The 19,525-nt window shown below is 48.4% G+C and overlaps 1 protein-coding gene across 1 annotated transcript in view; it reads right to left on the reverse strand.

Annotated features, from left to right (window-relative positions):
* LOC146808808 (uncharacterized) overlaps nt 1-19,139 on the reverse strand; it is a 185,068-nt gene extending 165,929 nt beyond the window's left edge. Inside the window, exon 1 of the mRNA XM_085615634.1 lies at nt 18,941-19,139. Coding sequence (XP_085471760.1) covers nt 18,941-19,007 — 67 coding nt within the window. The 5' untranslated portion in view covers nt 19,008-19,139. The remainder of the gene's footprint in view (nt 1-18,940) is intronic.
* Nucleotides 19,140-19,525: the final 386 nt, after the last annotated feature.

Consider the following 19,525-nt stretch of genomic DNA (forward strand, 5'->3'; position numbering starts at 1 on the left):
GTGGGTCTGATTAGCAGGCCCACAGCCACATCTAAGTCGAAAACCAGTAAAGCAAAAGCAAAAAGTGGGGGTGAACATAGAAAGCAGACCCTACTCTCCTACACAACCCCCCCCCAAACTTAGGGACATTAAACTAACCTTGACCAGTTGAGTCTTCATGTTCTAAGTGGAAATATCTGGAGAGTCCATCTGCATTGGCATGGTCAGTCCCAGGTCTATGTTCCACTGTGAAGTCCATCCCCTGTAGGGAAATGGACCACCTAAGAAGTTTGGGATTTTCACCCTTCATCTGATTTAGCCACAAGAGGGGCTTATGGTCTGTCTGAATCTTGAAGTGAGTGCCAAACAAGTATGGCCTCAGCTTCTTCAGGGCCCAAACCACAGCAAAGGCCTCCCTCTCAATAGCTGACCAACGTTTCTCTCTAGGGGTCAGCCTTCTACTTATAAAAGCAATGGGCTGGTCTTGACCATCTACATTCAGTTGTGAAAGAACAGCTCCCACACCTAACTCAGAAGCATCTGTCTGGACAATGAACTCTTTGGAGTAGTCTGGACTTTTCAGAATAGGTGCACTGCACATGGCCTGCTTCAGGTCATCAAATGCTTTTTGACAGCTTGCTGTCCACTGAACTTTCTTTGGCATCTTCTTGGAGGTCAAGTCATTAAGTGGTGTCACTATGGACCCATAGTTCTTAACAAACTTTCTGTAGTACCCAGACAGGCCCAAGAAAGCTCTGACCTGAGTCTGGGTAGTTGGAGGAGCCCAGTCCTTTATGGTCTGGATCTTGCTCTCCAGTGGTTGAACCTGACCCCCACCAACTAGGTGGCCCAGGTATACAACCTTGCTCTGCCCTATCTGGCACTTAGTGGCCTTGATAGTGAGGCCTGCCTTTTGCAGGGCCTCTAAAACATTCCTCAGGTGGACCAGGTGATCCTCCCAGGTGGAGCTAAAGACAGCAATATCATCAAGATAAGCTGCACAATAATCATCCAACCCAGTAAGGACTTGATTCACCAGCCTTTGGAAAGTGGCAGGTGCATTCTTCAACCCAAAGGGCATTACCACAAATTGATAATGTCCTCCTGGGGTCGAGAAAGCAGTTTTGGCCTTTGCACTCTCAGCTAGTCTGATTTGCCAGTAGCCTGCTGTTAGGTCAAATGTGCTCAAAAACTTAGCAGCTGCCAGTCTGTCAATGAGCTCATCTGCCCTAGGTATTGGGTGGGCATCTGTCCTAGTGACAGCATTGAGACCTCTGTAATCCACGCAAAACCTCATCTCTCTCTTACCATCTTGGGTGTGAGGTTTTGGCACAAGGACTACAGGACTAGCCCAAGGGCTCTCTGAAGGTTCAATGACTCCCAGCTCCAACATCTTTTGTACCTCAACTTTTATGCAGTCCCTGACATGGTCAGGTTGCCTGTAGATTTTACTCTTCACAGGCAGACTGTCACCAGTGTCCACCTCATGGGTGCACCAGTTTGTCTGACTTGGGGTCAGAGAGAACATATGTCTGTAGGCCTGCAGAACTTGTCTGCAGTCCTGTTGCTGATGGACAGTGAGGCTGTCAGAAAAGACCACACCATCAACTGAGCCATCATCAGGGTTCTGAGTCAACAGGTCTGGGAGAGGGTCACTCTCTTCCTCCTGCCCCTCATCTGTAGCCATGAGTAGCCCCATGTCTGCCCTGTCAACATATGCCTTCAATCTGTTGACATGAAGCACCCTGTGGGGGCTTCTGGGAGTCCCAAGGTCCACCAAGTAGGTGACTTCTCCCTTTTTCTCAACAATAGTGTGGGGTCCAGACCATTTGTCTTGGAGTGCTGCTGGGGCCACTGGCTCCAACACCCACACTTTCTGTCCTGGCTGGTAAACAGTCAGTACAGCCTTTTGGTCATGCCAAGCTTTTTGGAGTTCTTGGCTTGCCTCAAGGTTTTTAGAAGCCTTCTTCATATACTCTGCCATCCTGGAGCGGAGACCAAGTACATAATCCACTATGTCTAGTTTGGGTTGTCTGAGAGGTCTCTCCCATCCTTCCTTCACCAAACACAGGGGTCCTCTTACAGGATACCCAAACAAAAGCTCAAAAGGGCTGTAGCCAACCCCCTTTTGTGGGACCTCTCTGTAAGCAAACAGAAGGCAGGGTAAAAGGATGTCCCATCTTCGCCTAAGCTTGTCTGGTAATCCTTTTATCATTCCCTTTAGGGTCTTGTTGAATCTCTCAACAAGCCCATTGCACTGTGGGTGATAGGGTGTGGTGAACTTATAGTTAACACCACACTCCTTCCACATTGCAGTCAAGTAGCCTGACATAAAGTTGGCACCTCTGTCAGAAATGACCTCCTTTGGAAAGCCCACTCTGGAGAATACTCCAAGCAGGGCCCTTGCCACAACAGGAGCTGTTGTGGTCCTCAGGGGAATTGCTTCTGGGTACCTGGTGGCATGGTCCACTATCACCAGTATGAATCTGTGCCCAGATGCTGTTTGTGGGTCCATTGGTCCTACAATATCTATGCCCACTCTTTCAAAGGGGACCCCCACCACAGGTAGTGGTATGAGGGGGGGCCTTTGTGGTGCCACCTGATTTGCCACTGGCTTGGCAGGTGACACAGGAGCGACAAAACTCCTTAGTATCTTCTGACATATGGGGCCAGTGAAAGTGAGGGACAAGCCTGTCCCAAGTCTTGTTCTGGCCTAAATGTCCTGCAAGGGGAATATCATGGGCCAAGGTTAGAAGGAAGCCTCTGAACTTCAGTGGTATGACCAACCTCCTGGATGCACCAGGCTTGGGGTCTCTAGCCTCTGAGTACAGTAGCCCTTCATCCCAATACACTCTATGGGTACCTTGAGCATTCCCTGCAGCCTCAGCAGCAGCCAGCTGTCTGAGGGGTTCAAGAGAGGGGCAGTCTAATTGAGCCTGCCTCAGGTCTGCCCTGGAAGGTCCCCCTGTCCCAAGAAACTCAACCTGATCAGGTTCAAGTTCTTCTAGGACAGTTCCTTCAGGGCTCTCAGAATCATCCTCCTGGGAGGGCTGATCCACCACCTGAGGCAGGGGGGAAGGCACAGCCTTAACCCTACTGCTCTTTCTCTTGGAGTGTGACTGGTCCATAGTTTCAGGATCCAGCACTTGTTCAGTGTTGCACTTTTTGGCCTGTGACCTGGTCACAGCAAGGACATGTGCATCTATCCCCAGCATTTCTGCATGGGTCCTATACTCCACTTCAGACCAAACTGAAGTTTCAAGATCATTGCCCAGTAAACACTCTACAGGAAGGTCTGAACTAACAACAACTTTCTTGAGGCCAGTTACCCCTCCCCAGGAGAAGTTAACAATAGCCACACTATGGGAGGTAGTGGCATTGCTAGCGTTGGTCACTAGGTAATTCTCACCTAGTATGATCTGTCCAGGGTCCACAAAAGCAGGTGTCACCATGGTGACACTAGCCCCAGTGTCCCTGTAGGCCTGAGCCATTCTTTGGTTGATAAAAGGTGTCTGTCTGTACTTGCCCAGGTTACTGGGGCCTACAGTAGAGGACAAAGCTAAGTCCCCATCACAGATCAGGACAGCCTGAGTAGGCACTCTGACTAGGCCAGAATCCTCCTCAGTTCCCAGGGTTAACCCTACTACACCCTTTTGCTGGGAACCACCACTTACAGCTGAACTAGGGGGTACAGTTGCCTTAGGGGCAATGGTGGCTGGGGGCTTATCCTTTTTGGTGCACTCACTAAACCAATGTGAGGTAGACTTACAATAGTTGCACCATGGTTTCTTTTGGCCTTCTTTCTTCTTATCCTTTTTGGAACCACCCTCCCCCTGAGCCTTTTGGGGGCCTGGTGAAGACTTCTGGTCTTTTTGTTTCTGCTCATTACCCTTCTGGTCTGCCTTTTTCTGATCACCGCCCTGGTTCTGGTTTTTCTGCTTGACTCTAGTCCTGACCCATCTATCTGCCTTCTTTCCCAATTCTTGGGGAGAAGTCAGATCAGAATCAATCAGGTGTTGATGCAATAGCTGGTTTTGACAGTTGTTAAGTATTTGTTCTCTCATGATCAAATTATACAATCCTGTATAGTCCTTAACCTTACTTCCCAATAGCCAGCCTTCCAGAGCCTTAGTGGCACAATCTACAAAGTCAGTCCAGTCCTGAGTCTGTGTCTTCTGGGTATCCCTGAACAACAACCTGTATTGTTCAGTGGTTAGGCCAAACCCATCAATCAGAGCACTCTTCAGGACAGTGTAATTATCTGCATCCTCATCACTAACTGTGAGGAGCTTGTCTCTTCCTTTCTCAGAGAAGGAGAGCCACAAGATAGCTGCCCACTGACTTTGGGGTACCTGCTGTACTTTGCAAGCTCTCTCCAAAGCAGTTATCCATTTGTGGATGTCATCCCCACACTTGTAGGGAGGGACAATCTTGCTCAGGTTTCTATTATCATAGTGCCTGTCTCTATCCCTAGGAATGTTGCTGCCACCAGTGGGTTCTAACCCACTTAACTTTTGTTCTCTAGCCAGAGCAAGCTTCTCTTTGGCAAGGGCAAGTTCTTCCCTCTGAATCCTCAGATTAGCCTCCCTCATTCTGGCTGCATGCTCCTTTCTCTCAGGTGAAGTCATTCCCCTGTGAGAGGAAGCATTAGAGGTGTTAGAGACATGGGAGTGGATGGATTCCCTTGAAGGGGATCTGTCCCTCCTGCTTCTCTGTGAATGTCTACTTGTGGGTCTGTATGGGGGGACCCCATGCAAACTCCCATGTAAACTTAAGTTAGCCTGGCTAAGTCTCCTTACTTGGCTCTGGCTGTCTACCTCCCCATCTGAAGGCCCATCTGACTCCTCTGTGGTGGGTAGACCCTCCTCTGTGCCTAGGGCACCTTCCTGTGATGCCCTCTGAGCATCATACTCCTCTAGGAGTTGTCTTAACTGAAGGAGGGTAGGGTTTGCACCCTGTTTTATTCCTCTGGAGGTACACAATTGTCTCATCTCCTGGAATGTTAAGGTATCATACCTAGAGGGGGTCTTCTGCAGACCTGCCCCTCCTGCGAGAGCATCTACTTGATCTCCTCCCAGAGGCATGATCTAGTGAGGGTGTGGTGTGTGCACCTACCTACACTAGTTGTATCTACTAAACCTTTCTAGTAGTTGTAGTCAGGGTGTGTTATTCCCTTCAACCTACAACTACAAAGTCCAGTAGGACTTAAGTATAATAATCTATGTTATATGTACCTAGACAATATCTGTGTGATCTTTCAATTTAGTATCTCAAGATTACAATGGTATTACAACAGCAAGCTCAGATCCCAACCGCTGCTCACCAATGTGAGAAGTTGGCCTGATGTATGATGTCACTAGTTATAGTGTACACCTTATATCAGTCCAAATACCCTTATGGTGATTGGTTGTAAAGTCAACCTTATAGACCAGCTATCCTAGTGGTAGCATGGACAAGAGCAGTCTTAGGCTAAACTCTGAATGGCATGTGAAGCCAGCTGTGATACCATATATAATCCCTTGAATACCAAATGAAAGGACACCACAACAGATATATATATAAAATAAAGTGTATTTATTCTAAGCAAACCCTCAGCACTCTTTATGAGTTTAGAGGTAAGTACAACACAGTCTTATTAATGCATACAGTAAGTCACACAGGTAAGTAATACAGTTAGGCCCTAGGGGCCACGCAAACCATATACTAAATAAGTGGTATAAGAACCACTGTCACGGAAATAGAATAGGCCTAGGCATAGGGAATCGCTGGGGCTACCCTACACTAGCGTTAGTTAGGAAGTGGGAGGCCCACGGGATTCGTGTGCAGAGTGGAAACACTCACGCGTAATGCGTAAAAGTCAATAGCAATGTTACAGTTTAGAAATAGATAGATTTAGGACACTTCCGGAGTAGCTAGGAAGTTGAGACTTGAAAACTAGACACTAGGATAGTCACTATCCTGATGAGCACCGGAGTACCCAAGTTACCTAGCCCACAGGCTGCGGGTGCATAGGGGTGAAGATGCGTCGTTTTCGTCGTCGACTCCTATGGATGCCTGAAGAAAGATGCTGACAGGCAGTCAGTGAAGAGTGTCCGGTGGATCCCAAGGCTGGGATCAAGAAGAGAAGAAACCTGCAAGCAGAGGGGACAGAGTCAAGGTCACTAGCCAGTGACCACGTGGAACCAGGAAGGACCCAGGCGATGTCGTGAAGAGTTGCAGGTGAAGGTGAAGCTTGTCGCTGCAGCCAGGAGGACCAGGAAGCGTCGAGGACGACCAGGACCAGGAGGCGAGCTGTCCCACGAAGGCTCTTGCTGTCGGCGGCGTCGAAGTTGGACTAGGACTCACCAAGCCTTGGCAAGCGGAACCCACGAAGAACAAGGGACTTGCTTCTGGTGCAGACCAGGAAGGTCTGGGGTGCTTCTTCTTTGCAGAGAAGCGGGAGCCAGTCTGGAGGAGCCAAACCAGCGCAGAAGATTTCAGGGAGCGTCGTCACAAAGGCCACTAGCCAGTGGGCAAGCAACCGGACAGACGCGGCAAGCAGGAAAATGCTGAAGGGCCCCACGCAGGACTCGTGGAGTGTGGGGGGCTGGTCTTTGGTGCAGATGGTGCTTGGGGTTGGGGCTTCTCAATCCCCGGTGCACAACTTCGAGGGTACCTCAGAAGCTGCGCTGTAAGTTACTAGCCACTTTTCCCAGGTAGCCGGTCCCACGTCGCTCGTCGCCTCCACGGATCTCAGCTCTGCTGCAGATGTGGATGAGGGTCGGAGAAGTCTGGAAATCAAGGCTCTGGTCGGGCTCTGCAGTCGGTTCCTCGTCGAACGTTTCACAAAGCAAAGGGTAGTCACTTGATGGTGCCTGTTTGCACAGGGTAGCCACTCCTTGGCTACAAGGGAGATTCTTCAGTCTTCTTCTTTCGTCGAATGTCGAAGGTCCAGAGTTTCTGTTCAGTTTTGCAGGTTCAGGATAATCTAAAGTCTTGAGGCCCAACTCCCACTCTTATACTAATCTGGGGGGCTGGGATACCTGCTAGGTCACGCCTTATGGGTGGGACCTGGGAGGGGGTGGTTACACCCACTTCCCTTTGTCCAGTTTCGCGCCAGAGCTGGGGCTGGAGTGCCCCAGCGCCGGTTTGAACTGGACTATGCAAGGAACACCTTGTGTGCCCCAGGCATGTCTCATTCCTTTCAGCCCACCCTGCCCCAATACACTAAAGGCTGTCTGGGGAGGTGCTAGCACCTCCCCAAGCAGGAAACCTATTGTCCAGGCCTCCCTGGCTGGGATCACTCCCAGCAGCAGGAGGTCAGACTTGTGTCGTGGCAGCAGCATCCATTTTGTGATGCTGAGGCTTTGGTCAGAGGCTAACAGTTGAAGTATGATTTTAACATGTCTTTCCCTCTAGAAGGGGGGAATAATATTCTCATGTCCAGAAATGGCATGGGGGTATTATTCCCGAGTGTTAGACACCTTACACGACATGCTTTGATAAAGCCAAACCATAGTTACCATAACCGTCTAAGATTATAAGGCACTTTAAGAGTATATGGTAGGCTATATCATAGAACAGCTATAAGGACATGGTTCCGAAAGCTGCAGACAGGCTCAGCTCATGCTAGAGCACCATCTCACATGTTACCAAGCACTCTGCCTCCAGGATTGTCAAGGCCTGCCATAGGAGTGACTGATAGGTACACATGTGTCTATATGTAAGTTAGGCATAGGAATACTACACCTAAGCAAGGGGTGATTACACGACCTTGCCCCAGCTGAGTGATCAGCCAGTTGTGTCAAAATGGAAGGCCAGGCCAGGGGTGGCACAATACATGCTGCAGCCCCTGGTAGGCCTAGGGTACACCTATGCCCTGGGTACCTAGGGTACACTGTACAGGGGCCAATAAGGTGATCCTATCCAAATGGGTTATGCACCTAAAGTACATAGTGTTAATTTAGAGAGAGGACAGCAGGGCTGTGGGTCTGATTAGCAGGCCCACAGCCACATCTAAGTCGAAAACCAGTAAAGCAAAAGCAAAAAGTGGGGGTGAACATAGAAAGCAGACCCTACTCTCCTACAACGAGACCATCTCGTCATGGGCACTGAAGGGGTTAAAGAAGCGGCATTGTTATTTACAATGTCAATAGCTTAATCACTCTCAAATGCGAGACCTATTGCATTTGCACCCACACACAGAGCCACCTACACACACACTGATTAAGCTATTGACATTGTAAATAACAATGCCGTTTCTTTACATGTTTTAAAAACAAAGGACCAAAAGTGCAGTGGCTGGACTGGCCATTGGCGCACGTCTGTGCGAGAGTCAGCTGTGGCTGCCATTAAGAAGGTCCAGGGGAGCGGGGGGGGGGGGGGTTGAAATCATAGAGACAGTGGGCGGGGCTGGGCAGGAGCATGCAGCAGGAGAATGCAGCAGGCAGCGGAGGGCAGGTGAAGGTAGGCAACCCGTGAAGGAGGGTGAGCACAATCGGAAAACATGCTATAAAGGTGAGAAAGAGCAAGAAAGGGTGAAAACAGTCAAAAGTGGTAAAAAGAAACGCAAGTGTGAGGCAGTGGAGATAGTGAGGGGAAAAAGGAGCAAAAAAAAAAAAGGAGCAAAAAAGCAACAAGTTGTCGCAAAAGCAGAGCATGGAGAGTGAAAACAGTGCAAAAAGGCACACAGGAAGGAGTGGATAATGTGGCAAGAGAAAGAGCAGAGAGTCCGAAGAAGCACAAAGAGGCAAGTGCTGAGAGGCAAAGGGTGAGGCAGAGAAAAGGAGGCAGCCTAAGAAGCAAGCAGGAGGCTAGGAGTACTCTGCCCAAAGTTGCAGAGGGATTCGGTGTCTCAAAGGGCCGAGCCTTGTCGGAGAGCCAATGAAATCACGAGAGGAAACAGGCAGGGCTAGGCAACGTCTCCTCAATATTACTCTAATATAACACTGCAGCATTAGGCATATGACTACACGGCAAAGCAACAGAATAAAGAATAGGATACAATGGAACAGTGGAGCATTAGTAATATGACTACAATGTAAAGCTGCTGCATGAGGAAAATAAATCTAGACCCTCCAGCTCTACACAGGTTAGATAAAGCTAGAGACTATGGTCCTGATTAGAAGTGACCCGTGTAGGGCTGAATGCGATAATTATCACATTCCAGCACTGAAGTGTTTAGATGCATCTGATGCGATAATGTTAGCCTATTCCGATGTTTTAGGGACTAACGCGTGGATTTTTGTGCTTACTGCTCCAAAATCAACTTGCTACACCAAATATGGAGTCTTTTCCCCTTTGTTAAATTCTAGCAGGATTTCCCAGCCAAAATTTAACAAAAGGGTAAGTAAGATATTTATCGCACCTCTCAACTATCACGTGCATCATCAATACTTGTGACTGTAATCCTTGCGCAAACAGGACATTTGTAATCAAGCTATAGATGTGTTTTAATCAATGGGCACACAGGATACCCATCTGTCCGTTGCTTCAACGATAGATTCGGTCTACTCACGAAATTTGGTGCAAAATGCCGCTATAAATGCAGTTGTGTGCCTGAAAATTTCCTTTTTATGCCGCAAAATTTTCAAATCAATGCCACAATATCCTGGCTGTGCCTCACAATTATGATCGTAAGTACGCATTAACTGTGTAAGACTGCACTACTCTTGGGCCTGCCATGCAATTAACCCAGGACACACCCTGTAGTAGCGTTTAATTATCCCATTTCACATGACTGGACCCCCTAACACACCGACTCCATGCCACTCGACACCTCGAGCACTGCAAAGAATGCAGCTCTTTCTCGGCTCATCCACAACGTGCAGCTCCTAACACCCCCACCCCCCCACACACACCCCACCCCAAATAAATCAATGTAAGATTGCGGCTGCCTTCGCAGCCCAAATAGGAGACCCTGTTCAGTGACAGGCTTTACTCCGCTCCTCCATTCACTGAAATCGTAGATGTGCTAGTTACACGACACCCTCCTCTTTGCCTTCACCCCAAGTAGCAAGGTCCTCACCACCACTACCCCCGCCTTCCCTATCACCCATAGGCTTTGCTATTCCTTTATTGGCTGCGATAGTCGACCACCCAGGAAAGTGGCCAATCAGAGGAGCAACTGTGTCACCCCAGACTGGAAGGCACCATGCCTGGCTAAAACTCCAGCCCAAGCCGTGACCCTCTTAACGGCTTAAGGCGCATTGTCTGCAAAGGAGCAAAGACAGCAATAGCCGGTGAAGAGGATTAGAGTCCCTCTGGGTGGCTCCAATCCTCCTCCTACTCCCGACGCTGCACAAAAGAGCTTGCACTCACTCCATCTCCAGCAGTCCATAAAGAAAAGTTCACCAACAAAAGAGGCCGCGTGTTTTCTTCTCTAGTCCCCTGGAGTTCCAGGCAGCCTACTGGTGCCAGGATGCAGTCCCCTTAACCGGGAGACCGCGAGGACAACATTCCGCAGGACTTTTTCATTGGGGAATTACAGCCCCTCAATGTCTGACACGGGTTTCCCGAGCGGCAGACTTCCTAGCCAGTAAATTCATGGGTCCGTTAAAGGGATTCTGAAGTTTTCATTACAACGGTCTCATCTACATCCCGATTACTGGCATGTGCAGTATGCTGCTTTTCAGCCGTTTACGCCCTCTGTAGTTTTCCCCCACCAACTGACAATATTTTCTCACGAACGGTAGTTGGAATTGAAAAAAGATGCCAATTTTATTCCCATCGGGAACGAACTTTAAATCGCGTTGTCTTGCGACTTTGAAAGTGGATGGGTGTTGGCTACCTTCTTCCCTTGAAGCAACTTAAGAGGAGCAAAATTCCCCATTTTAAAGTGAAAGTTCACACGAAGAAAACTGCGGCCTATGAGCGTTCACTGTATAATTTATAAGAAATACATGACGCTCACAAGCGGGACATGCACATTTACACACTGATAGCACCTACAAAGCAATCCACATGAGCAACATCGTGCAGCCGCTTTTCGAAAACCAGAACATGGTCAAGATTTTATCAGAGGGAAAGGAGAGCGAAGGTAGAGGAGCAAGCAGCGAGTGAGCTGTTAACACACACATGGAAAGCACAGATACCAGTGACGTGTCTATTACAGCGAAAGAGGCAAGTAAGCTCCCATTACACAGTACTTAAAGAGATGGCATATGGCAAAAGCCGCTGGGATTTGGTGATTCTGCGGATGTGCTGGTTTAAAATTTCCCCCAAAAACTTGTGCTGTGCTTTTAGAACACACTCGAACAAGCACACCACCGCCTTTCTCCGAGGCGAAGCAGAAATGCCTCGGAGAAAGGCAGCGGCGATTCCGGATTCATGGGCGTGTTTTTCTATTCTCTCGTCTTGCCATTGGCTGGAGGAGATAATTAGAAAAGTAGCAAAAAACACGCCCCTGAATCCGAAAAGGACGGGGCCTGTTCGGAGAGACAAAGCCTCTTCTCCAATGGCTGGCCAGCATTCAAGAGGCCAGCCAATGGAGAAGAGGGGCGGGTTCAAGCCCCTCTTCTCCAAAACGTTAAATCTCAGAGCGAGACTGCGCAAGCGCAGCCTTCGAGCCGAGACCTAAAAAACGTACTTCTAGAAAAACTGGGCCATATTATACATACGGTGCGTTTTCCTTGATTGCACCTTTCAAAAAGTGTGCCTGGCATGATCAAGGAAAATGCGCCGTATTTGGATGAATGCGCTACCCCCAGGGCAGCCGCGACCACGCGCTGCTGCCAGGGCACCACATTCATGTGAAAAACAGAGCAGCTGCTTTGAAGCTGCTCCAGGTTTCCACGGTGCAGGTGGCAACCCGCCCAAACTTGGAAGGGTGAATAAAAATTCCCTTGCAGGTGGGTGCAGTGCATGGTCCATGGGACCCCCTTTCACCCTCCAGAGGATGTAATCAAGGGGAGACCGAAAGTGCGCCTCCTGAGAGCTTCTTTGCCTTTGTGCTCGCGTCTGATATGTGCGCGGGTGCAAAGGCATTCCCTCATTTGCAAGGGGCCACACCACCAGGCAAATTAGGGACCGCCCTCTTGAGGAAGCGCCGGCGCAGTATGTGTGCCAGTGCTTTCAATATTACAGAAGGGGCGCAGAAGCACCTGTGGCCCCTAGGATGACCAACTGGCATAGGTGCAAATTCAGGACAGTGAGGGTAAAAAGTCAGGACAAGGGGTCAAAATTTGTGACAAAAATTCAGGCCAGAAGGTCAAAATTCAGGACAGAAATTTGGGACAAAAAATTCAGGCCAGAAGGTCAAAATTCAGGACAGAAATTTGGGACAAAAAGTACGACTTCTGGCACATCAGAGGAGGTCGTACAATAGTCTATAAGTAAGTAAATAGAAAACCAAAATAAGTACACGTCAAAATAAGTTTATATTAAGTTGAGACAATCGTGCACCTCACCATTTTGGTATGTGCACAGCTTTGAGCAACTGTGCAGGTCTTTTGTGGTATTTCATATGATATTTTGTTTACAGTTCCTTTGAAGTGTTGCCCCACCCGCACTGCAGGGGATGCAGAGGCATTCAGCCTTCTTTACACCCCTTCACCAAAGACCTCCCTCTGCACAGATTCCCCATCTATCAACCTCACGTGGTGCCCCTCATCTCTATTTAGACCCTTGCTCATGTGTATGTCGTTTATTTTACAGTGCCGCTCAGCCCAATGTAGGGTGTTGAGCGCTTTAGCTCACACACTTATTGTTCAGAGACAATGATTCATAAGTATGTAAATCAATATATAGGAAATGTTACTTAAGACAAGGAGGGCTACAAGGTGTAGGAGTCACATGGCTTACATACTTGATAGGTACTATATGCAGGGCCACTGGAATTATGCAGCAGGGAGGGCCAAATTATGCTTTAGGGTTGACTAAATTATTTGGCAAGAAAAGGGAATTTATGCACATTTTAACACTTTCTGGTCATAGGTTGCACCTCATTAGTACCCGTATAACACCCAAATATAGTAATAGGCAAAGAAAGGTGACCAGTCAACCTTTACAAAGGGCCTTTGCAACATGTCACTGCATTAACCATTTGAGGTAGACACTGTTTTTAAATTAGAATCTTCAGATATATTCAGCTAATGATGGATTATGTGGCACATGCGGCAAATCCATAATTGTGCGGCTTCAACAGTTTTCGCATGATCGCATAATTCCAGTGACCCCGAAATACAAACTGAGAATATAACATTTAACGTATGAAATTAAAATGAAATACCAGCATTTGTAAAGCGCACACAGCTACCTCCGGAGAGGTGTCCCGGCGCTGGGGGCCGTCGGGAAGATTAAGCGAGCTATTGCCCAGAGTCACAAGGTGCCGAGCTAACCTGCCGCCGGCATCGGGGTTCCAACCATGAGACCCCGTGTTCGGTAGTGAGCTGCCCTGGCCACTGCACCACACCTCTTCCCTAACATAGTGGTTGGGGTTGTCTTTACAATTATTATACAAATGAATACTTTGCTCTGCATGTTACACGTTGTGCTTTACAAGAGGCGCATTATGCCTCTAGGATGAGTCAAAACCGGTATTAGTGAAAACTCAGATCGCTCCAAGAGATACATTAATCAGCAGAGTTAAATAGACATTTTTGTTATGGCCCAAAAATTGCAGGCACGCAAAGCACCCAGAAGTCTTTCAAAATGTAACTTAGTCCTCCAGTACAGCTCCTCCACAAAAGCAGCATGCTGTGCCCTAAGGCCTATGCAGAGGACGGCACGCCACATGCTGTAACTACACAAGGGCCCATTGCAAGGGAGGAGCCAGAAAAATAAAATACCCCCGCCATATATGGCACAGAATAAAGTAGCAAAGTGAGCTAACCTGTTCTTTGCTTTTGAAGTCTAAAAATTGTTCCCATTATGAAAATTTGCAAAAATAATGCAAAATTATGCTTTTTACAGCAGGAAAGAAACTTGGTCAAAAACTGCCTTTACCTATATTGACGGTTGTCTTTTATTTTTTCCGTCTTTTCATTTTCTTTCTTTCCTTATGTTGTTCTTTCTATCCACCTTTGTTCTCTACTTTCTTCTTTACATCCTCCATTTATTTTTCTTTCCATCTTTCTGTCTGTGCATCCTTTCATTCCGTCTCTCATTCTCTCTATTCATTAAATTCATATTTCATTTTCTTTTTACATTTCCATATTCCACATTAACATTCACTTCACTTCACTTTGATAGCTTTATTTCGGTCAGTGACCATAAAAGCACAGATAAAATATGTACATACACGTAAAATGCATAAATAATTCAGTATTTTGGATAAAAAGTTATTAAACAGCAGTTATCAAAGTGGGAACAAAGAACAATAAAATTCCATTTATATTAAAAGTTAATAGTTGGTTGATTGATCAGAGCTGACCTTCTTCTCCACATACCATATAAAAAACGGGAGACAGAAAACACAATTGGGGGGGGAAGTGTCATAGCGTAAAATCCTGCAGGCTTGCGCACAGTGCTTTAATCCCAAGTTTCTGCACAATGGCACGAGCCAGGCTCTTCGTATTTTGTTGTAAGCGGAGCAGAAAAATAGAACATGGGCAAGGTCTTCTTTGGTTTTATTACAGACGGGACAAACCCCCACACCTCTTCCCGTCCACTTGCAAGTCAATTCCCCAATCGGGAGACAGCCGTATCTTAATTGGGTATATAACTTCTTTGCTCTGGGCGGCTGAATCAAGTCTAGGTACTCCTCCTTACTGGGGGTCAGTTTTACTTGTAGGAATTCCGTTGTCAACCTACCCATAGATGACAGGCGGTATAGTTGGTCCAGATTATGCTGTCTAATTATAGCTAACAACTCCGTTCTTTTTACCGCCAGACAGCCTTGCTCTGGGGTCTCCCAAAGTTGGGGGAGGCCAATCTGGTATAGTGTGGCCTTTATATGGGATAGCCAAGGTATGTTTCTACTCTTCAGCTGATCCCAAATTGCAAGAAACTCAGCTCTGTAGTCGCCGAGCTCTGACGCTGTCCACAGCCTTCTCCAGTACAAGAGGGGTCTGCTCGCCAGAAGTTCAAAGATAGGCTCTAGATCTAAATCTAGTCTCAGGGGTATCAGCGGGGTGCTCTGAGGGAGCCCTATCAAATTTCTAATAAATGTATGTTCGACCTTGGAAAGGGGTGATACACGGGTATGGCCCCAGAGTTCTGCACCGTACATTGCAGCAGGTCTAGCTTGGGCTTTATAAATCTCGAGACCAGGGGAGACCGGTTTAAATAGCGTTTTCCTTTGGAATTTGTTTATACCCCCCGCTATCTGTGTGAGCCTCAGGGCGGATTTGACCACCTGTGGGCCCCAGCCAAAATCTTCGGTCAGGGTAACACCCAGATAGACGAAGGTACCAACCCTTTCCAGTGGGATGCCATTTAGGACTGGGCAGGGGCGAGTGCGCTTCGGGGGGCCGAAGATCATGAACTTTGTCTTTTCTAAGTTGATCTCAAGCCCCCTCGAAGCACAGAATATTACAAAGCCATCCAATACCCTCTGGATGCCTGTAGAGGTTCGAGACAGCAATAAGGTGTCGTCTGCGAACATCAATGCAGGCACCCGTCCAGATGCCAGCCGGGGAACATCACCATTCTTAACCTTGTCCAACTCACCCACCAAACCATTGATGTAAAGGCTAAAGAGGGTGGGGGCCAGGGCACAGCCCTGGCGCACACCTCTGGTAACTGGGAAACGTTCTGAAAGCTCTCCATTTTTCCCGCAACGTACCTGAGCATAATTCTCTTTATGGAAATGCTTCAGAACTTCTAGGAGGTAAGGCGGGAGGTTTAGATCTTTCAGGACCTTCCATAAGCTTTCTCTGGGCACGAGGTCAAAAGCAGCCCGTAAGTCTACGAAGACCAGGTAGAGACTACCCCCTCCCAGAATTACGGTTTTCCAAAACAAGACCTGTAGTCTAAAGAGCTGATCCAGGGTCGAAATCCCTGCTCTGAACCCTGCCTGGTAGGTACATAATATCTTGTTCTCCTCTGCCCACTCAAGTATTCTATCTAGTATGATCCGGCCCATAAGTTTCTGTGTAGTATCCAAGAGACTTATGGGCCTGTAATTCGAGGGAGCTAAAGGGCAACCTTTTTTGTAAATAGGAACAATTTCAGCCCCTGCCCAGGTATCTGGTAAATTAGCTCCTGTCAGGACTGCATTGAATAGTACAACTAGATAGGGTCCCCAGATTTTAGGTTGTGAACGAAAGAGATCGCCTGGCACTTTATCTAGCCCTGGGGCTTTGTTAGAGGGTAGCCTGGTAATAGCAGATTCTACTTCTTTGATTGAGATAACCTCAATACTTCCAGTAGTCATCTGCTTCCTAGTTCTTAGGTGGCCAGAGTAGTTTCCACGGTCTGACGGCTCCTGAGGACAATGCTCATGTGTAGAATTTAGATCCAATGGAACACAGAGTTGGTCTTTTGGTTGCATTATCCGAGCTCTATTCAGTGGCTCCGGGGTGACCGAGGGGGAAGAATACAATGTGGCAAAGTGCGTTTCCCATACTGAGGGAGCAATGTTTGGCAGGAAAGATTCCCCACTGCCTCCTACAGAAGAACTCACTAGCTCCCAGAAGAGTTTGGCGTCCTTAGTCACCAAGGCATCCCTCAGCGCTTCCCACCTCTCTTCTTCCCATTCCAACCTACTCCTAGACAGCTCCTTCTTATACGCTTGTCTAGCATCTCGAGTGCTGGGTTTATTTTTTGATTTAATTGCTGCGAGAAGGTTCTTTTTTAGTTCCCTGCACCTAGTATTAAACCAAGGAAACGCTTTGGGCACATAGCTCTTTGCTCTAGCTATTGGATAGAAAACATCCCCCAGTTCCAATACTAGCTGTTTGTGTATTTCCACTACCTGCGTAGGCCCAGTTTCAGCAGCCATCCGAGTTATCCAGGGTATCGCGATTTGATAAATTTTCGCAAGTTGTAAAGGTGACGTTGCCAGACGAGGCCATTTCACCCTTCTACGGTTGTTAGATAGTACAAGAGGAGGAATTGCCACATTTAATGTAGTCTCAGGGTTTTTTAACCCGAAGGACCCTGGCTTCAGAATTAAAGTCAGAGCATTGTGGTCACTATCCTGCCTTTTTTCAACTTTAAAATTCTTTATCTTGCTCCAATTAACATTCATTTTGTGTTTCTTTTTTTCCATTTGATCATCCTCTTGTCCTTCCTTCCATTGTTAAATCTAGATCTTTCTCTATCTTTGCAGCTTTCTTTCATTATTTGCATTCTACACTAACTTCGCTTTCTCTCTCCATTTGCCTTGTGCTTCTTTTTGATTTACCATTATCATAATTTCTCTTTCTGTCACGGCTTCAGGCTACTTCAGCACCCTCTGCCCCTCTACACCCCCCTCCGTCCCCCACACACACAGCTCAACACAGTGCTTATTCTTGCTTTATTTCTTAGTTTGTTGGTCTGTCCTGCGTTGATCTGAGAGTTAGGAGGGGCCATGAAACACTTATCTGACCCCCGACCCCCCCCCACATCTTTGGCCCATTGTCATTCTTTAGGGGATGATCAGCCACGTCAGAATGACAATGGGCCTGTACAAAGACGGAGCGAGGTCGGGGAGGGGCTGCCACAGCCTCAGAAGTGCGAGCTGGCTTTTATTGTCACAGGGGAACAGCACAGCTTGCGGCCATCCCCAAATTAAGGACAACAGGCGTCCGTGAAAGAAATGCTCACGGACAAGGGGCCCAAATATCGGGCAGTCCGTGAAATTTACGGACGGTTGGTCACCCTAGACTGGCCCCTTCTGTAATACCCAAGTGCCCCATGGGCGCGCGATGCGGACGCAAACGCCTGTTGCGCCCCCCGGGTCACTTCTATAATACGGACCCAGGTGTCACAAGAGAACTATTTTGAAATGGTCATTCCTCGCTATTTATTGTACCCTGCTATGTTGTACCTTGCTCTTTGAATTCTATCTACAGCGTAACTGAAGTATGACATGTTCTGAGTACTGATACCCCGTTGGTCATGTTCGCACTTTATAAAACACAATAAATTAATAAATACGAGGGTACTTTTGGACTGGACTCCGGTGGGGAGGGAGTCATCCGACACAAACTCAAGAGAGTACGCCTCTCGCGTGAAGTAAAGCGGAGGAGTGAGACAGCCTTCAGTGAAGCTCAGAGAGTTCATGTAAACACCCGTCTCTTCATGCCTGTGGAGCTAAATTACTGTGCTTTTTCTTTAAAAGGGAGGCACTGTAGTTTTTAGCATCCTCGTTTACCTGTTCGCCATGTTACCTCACCTTCCCCCTCCCCCTTCGTCTTCCCCTTTGCTTGGGTTTACTCTTCTAGAATGTTGTGACGTCATCGCGTACTTTGCATGCAGTTTAGGGTGTTTTTCCTCGGGGGTCTGCCCGTTTGGGACGCTTTGCCAGCAGGAGCCATGATAAACCAGTTCCCTTTTTTTGCATCTTTTATATAGCGCGAACTCAACCCGAAGGTATTGGAGCGCTTTACACTTGCACCGTATTTACATTACATATCCAGGCACGGGGAGATTAAGTGATCTGCCCACAATTACAGGATGTGGACGCGACCCCGAGGCTCGAGCCCTGGTTTCCTGCACCAGTGGCGGCAGTTTCAGCCGACCGACCACCTCTTCCATCCTGCGCGGTCTTTATTCACTAGACACCGACGTCGAGGATGAAAAGCGCGAGACCAGACACCAAACCTGAAAGTGAAACTCGGGCTTCAGGTGGAACTCGGGCACCTGAGACAAGAAATCACCCTTAAATGGCACCGCAAGGGGGCTCACGCACCGAAAACAAGACCCCCTTTGTCACACCTGCGCAGGTGCACCCCGCCTTGCCCAGGCAGCCCCCCGCTCATGTAGAGCGCACCGAGGCAGGGTGAAGGTGAGGTCCTGCGCAGGTGAACAGCCGCCCCCCCCCTGCACTCCTCCCCGGGGCCCATGAGTGCCCCTGTGGTGTGAGCGAATCAGTAACGAAGGAGAAGAGTCTGACCTGCCCAAGCTTGGCGCAGACATAGTGCCTGGATGACGCACAGCGCTCCGAAGATCCGCAGGGCCATGGCTTCAGGGGTGGTGGGCGCTAGATCCGGTCGCGCTCGCTCGGTTCACCTGCCGGACGCTCCTCTGAATATCTCTCGTTGCTTCCTGCTGACTCTGGGCCAAGGGTGATCAGAACCAGGAAGCCCAGAGGGAGTGAGTGGGAGGCACCGAGGAAGGGGAGGGCCCGAAGGAGGGCCGGGGAGGGGCCGAGGGAGGATCGCCCGACCCCAACAAGTGCGTTGTTGTCGGTGGAGACGGCGGAGGACTGTGGAAGACGTGCCCCACTGTGACGTCACAGTCGTAAGCAGACAGGCTCTTCACAGCAGTGAGCAGCCTGGCTCCTTGTGCATTGTGACGTCACATCAGTGAGCAGCCAGGTCCCTTGTACATTGCGTGACGTCACAGCAGTGAGCAGCCAGGCTCCTTTTACGTTGCGTGACGTCACGGTAGTGAGCAGCAGACTCTCGGTATACTGACATGATGTCATAGCAGGGCAGAAAAAACTCGTTGTACATTGTTGGATAACGTCGCGGTAGTG

Source organism: Triturus cristatus, chromosome 7 (assembly GCF_964204655.1).
Source record: "Triturus cristatus chromosome 7, aTriCri1.1, whole genome shotgun sequence".
Lineage (NCBI taxonomy): Eukaryota > Metazoa > Chordata > Amphibia > Caudata > Salamandridae > Triturus > Triturus cristatus.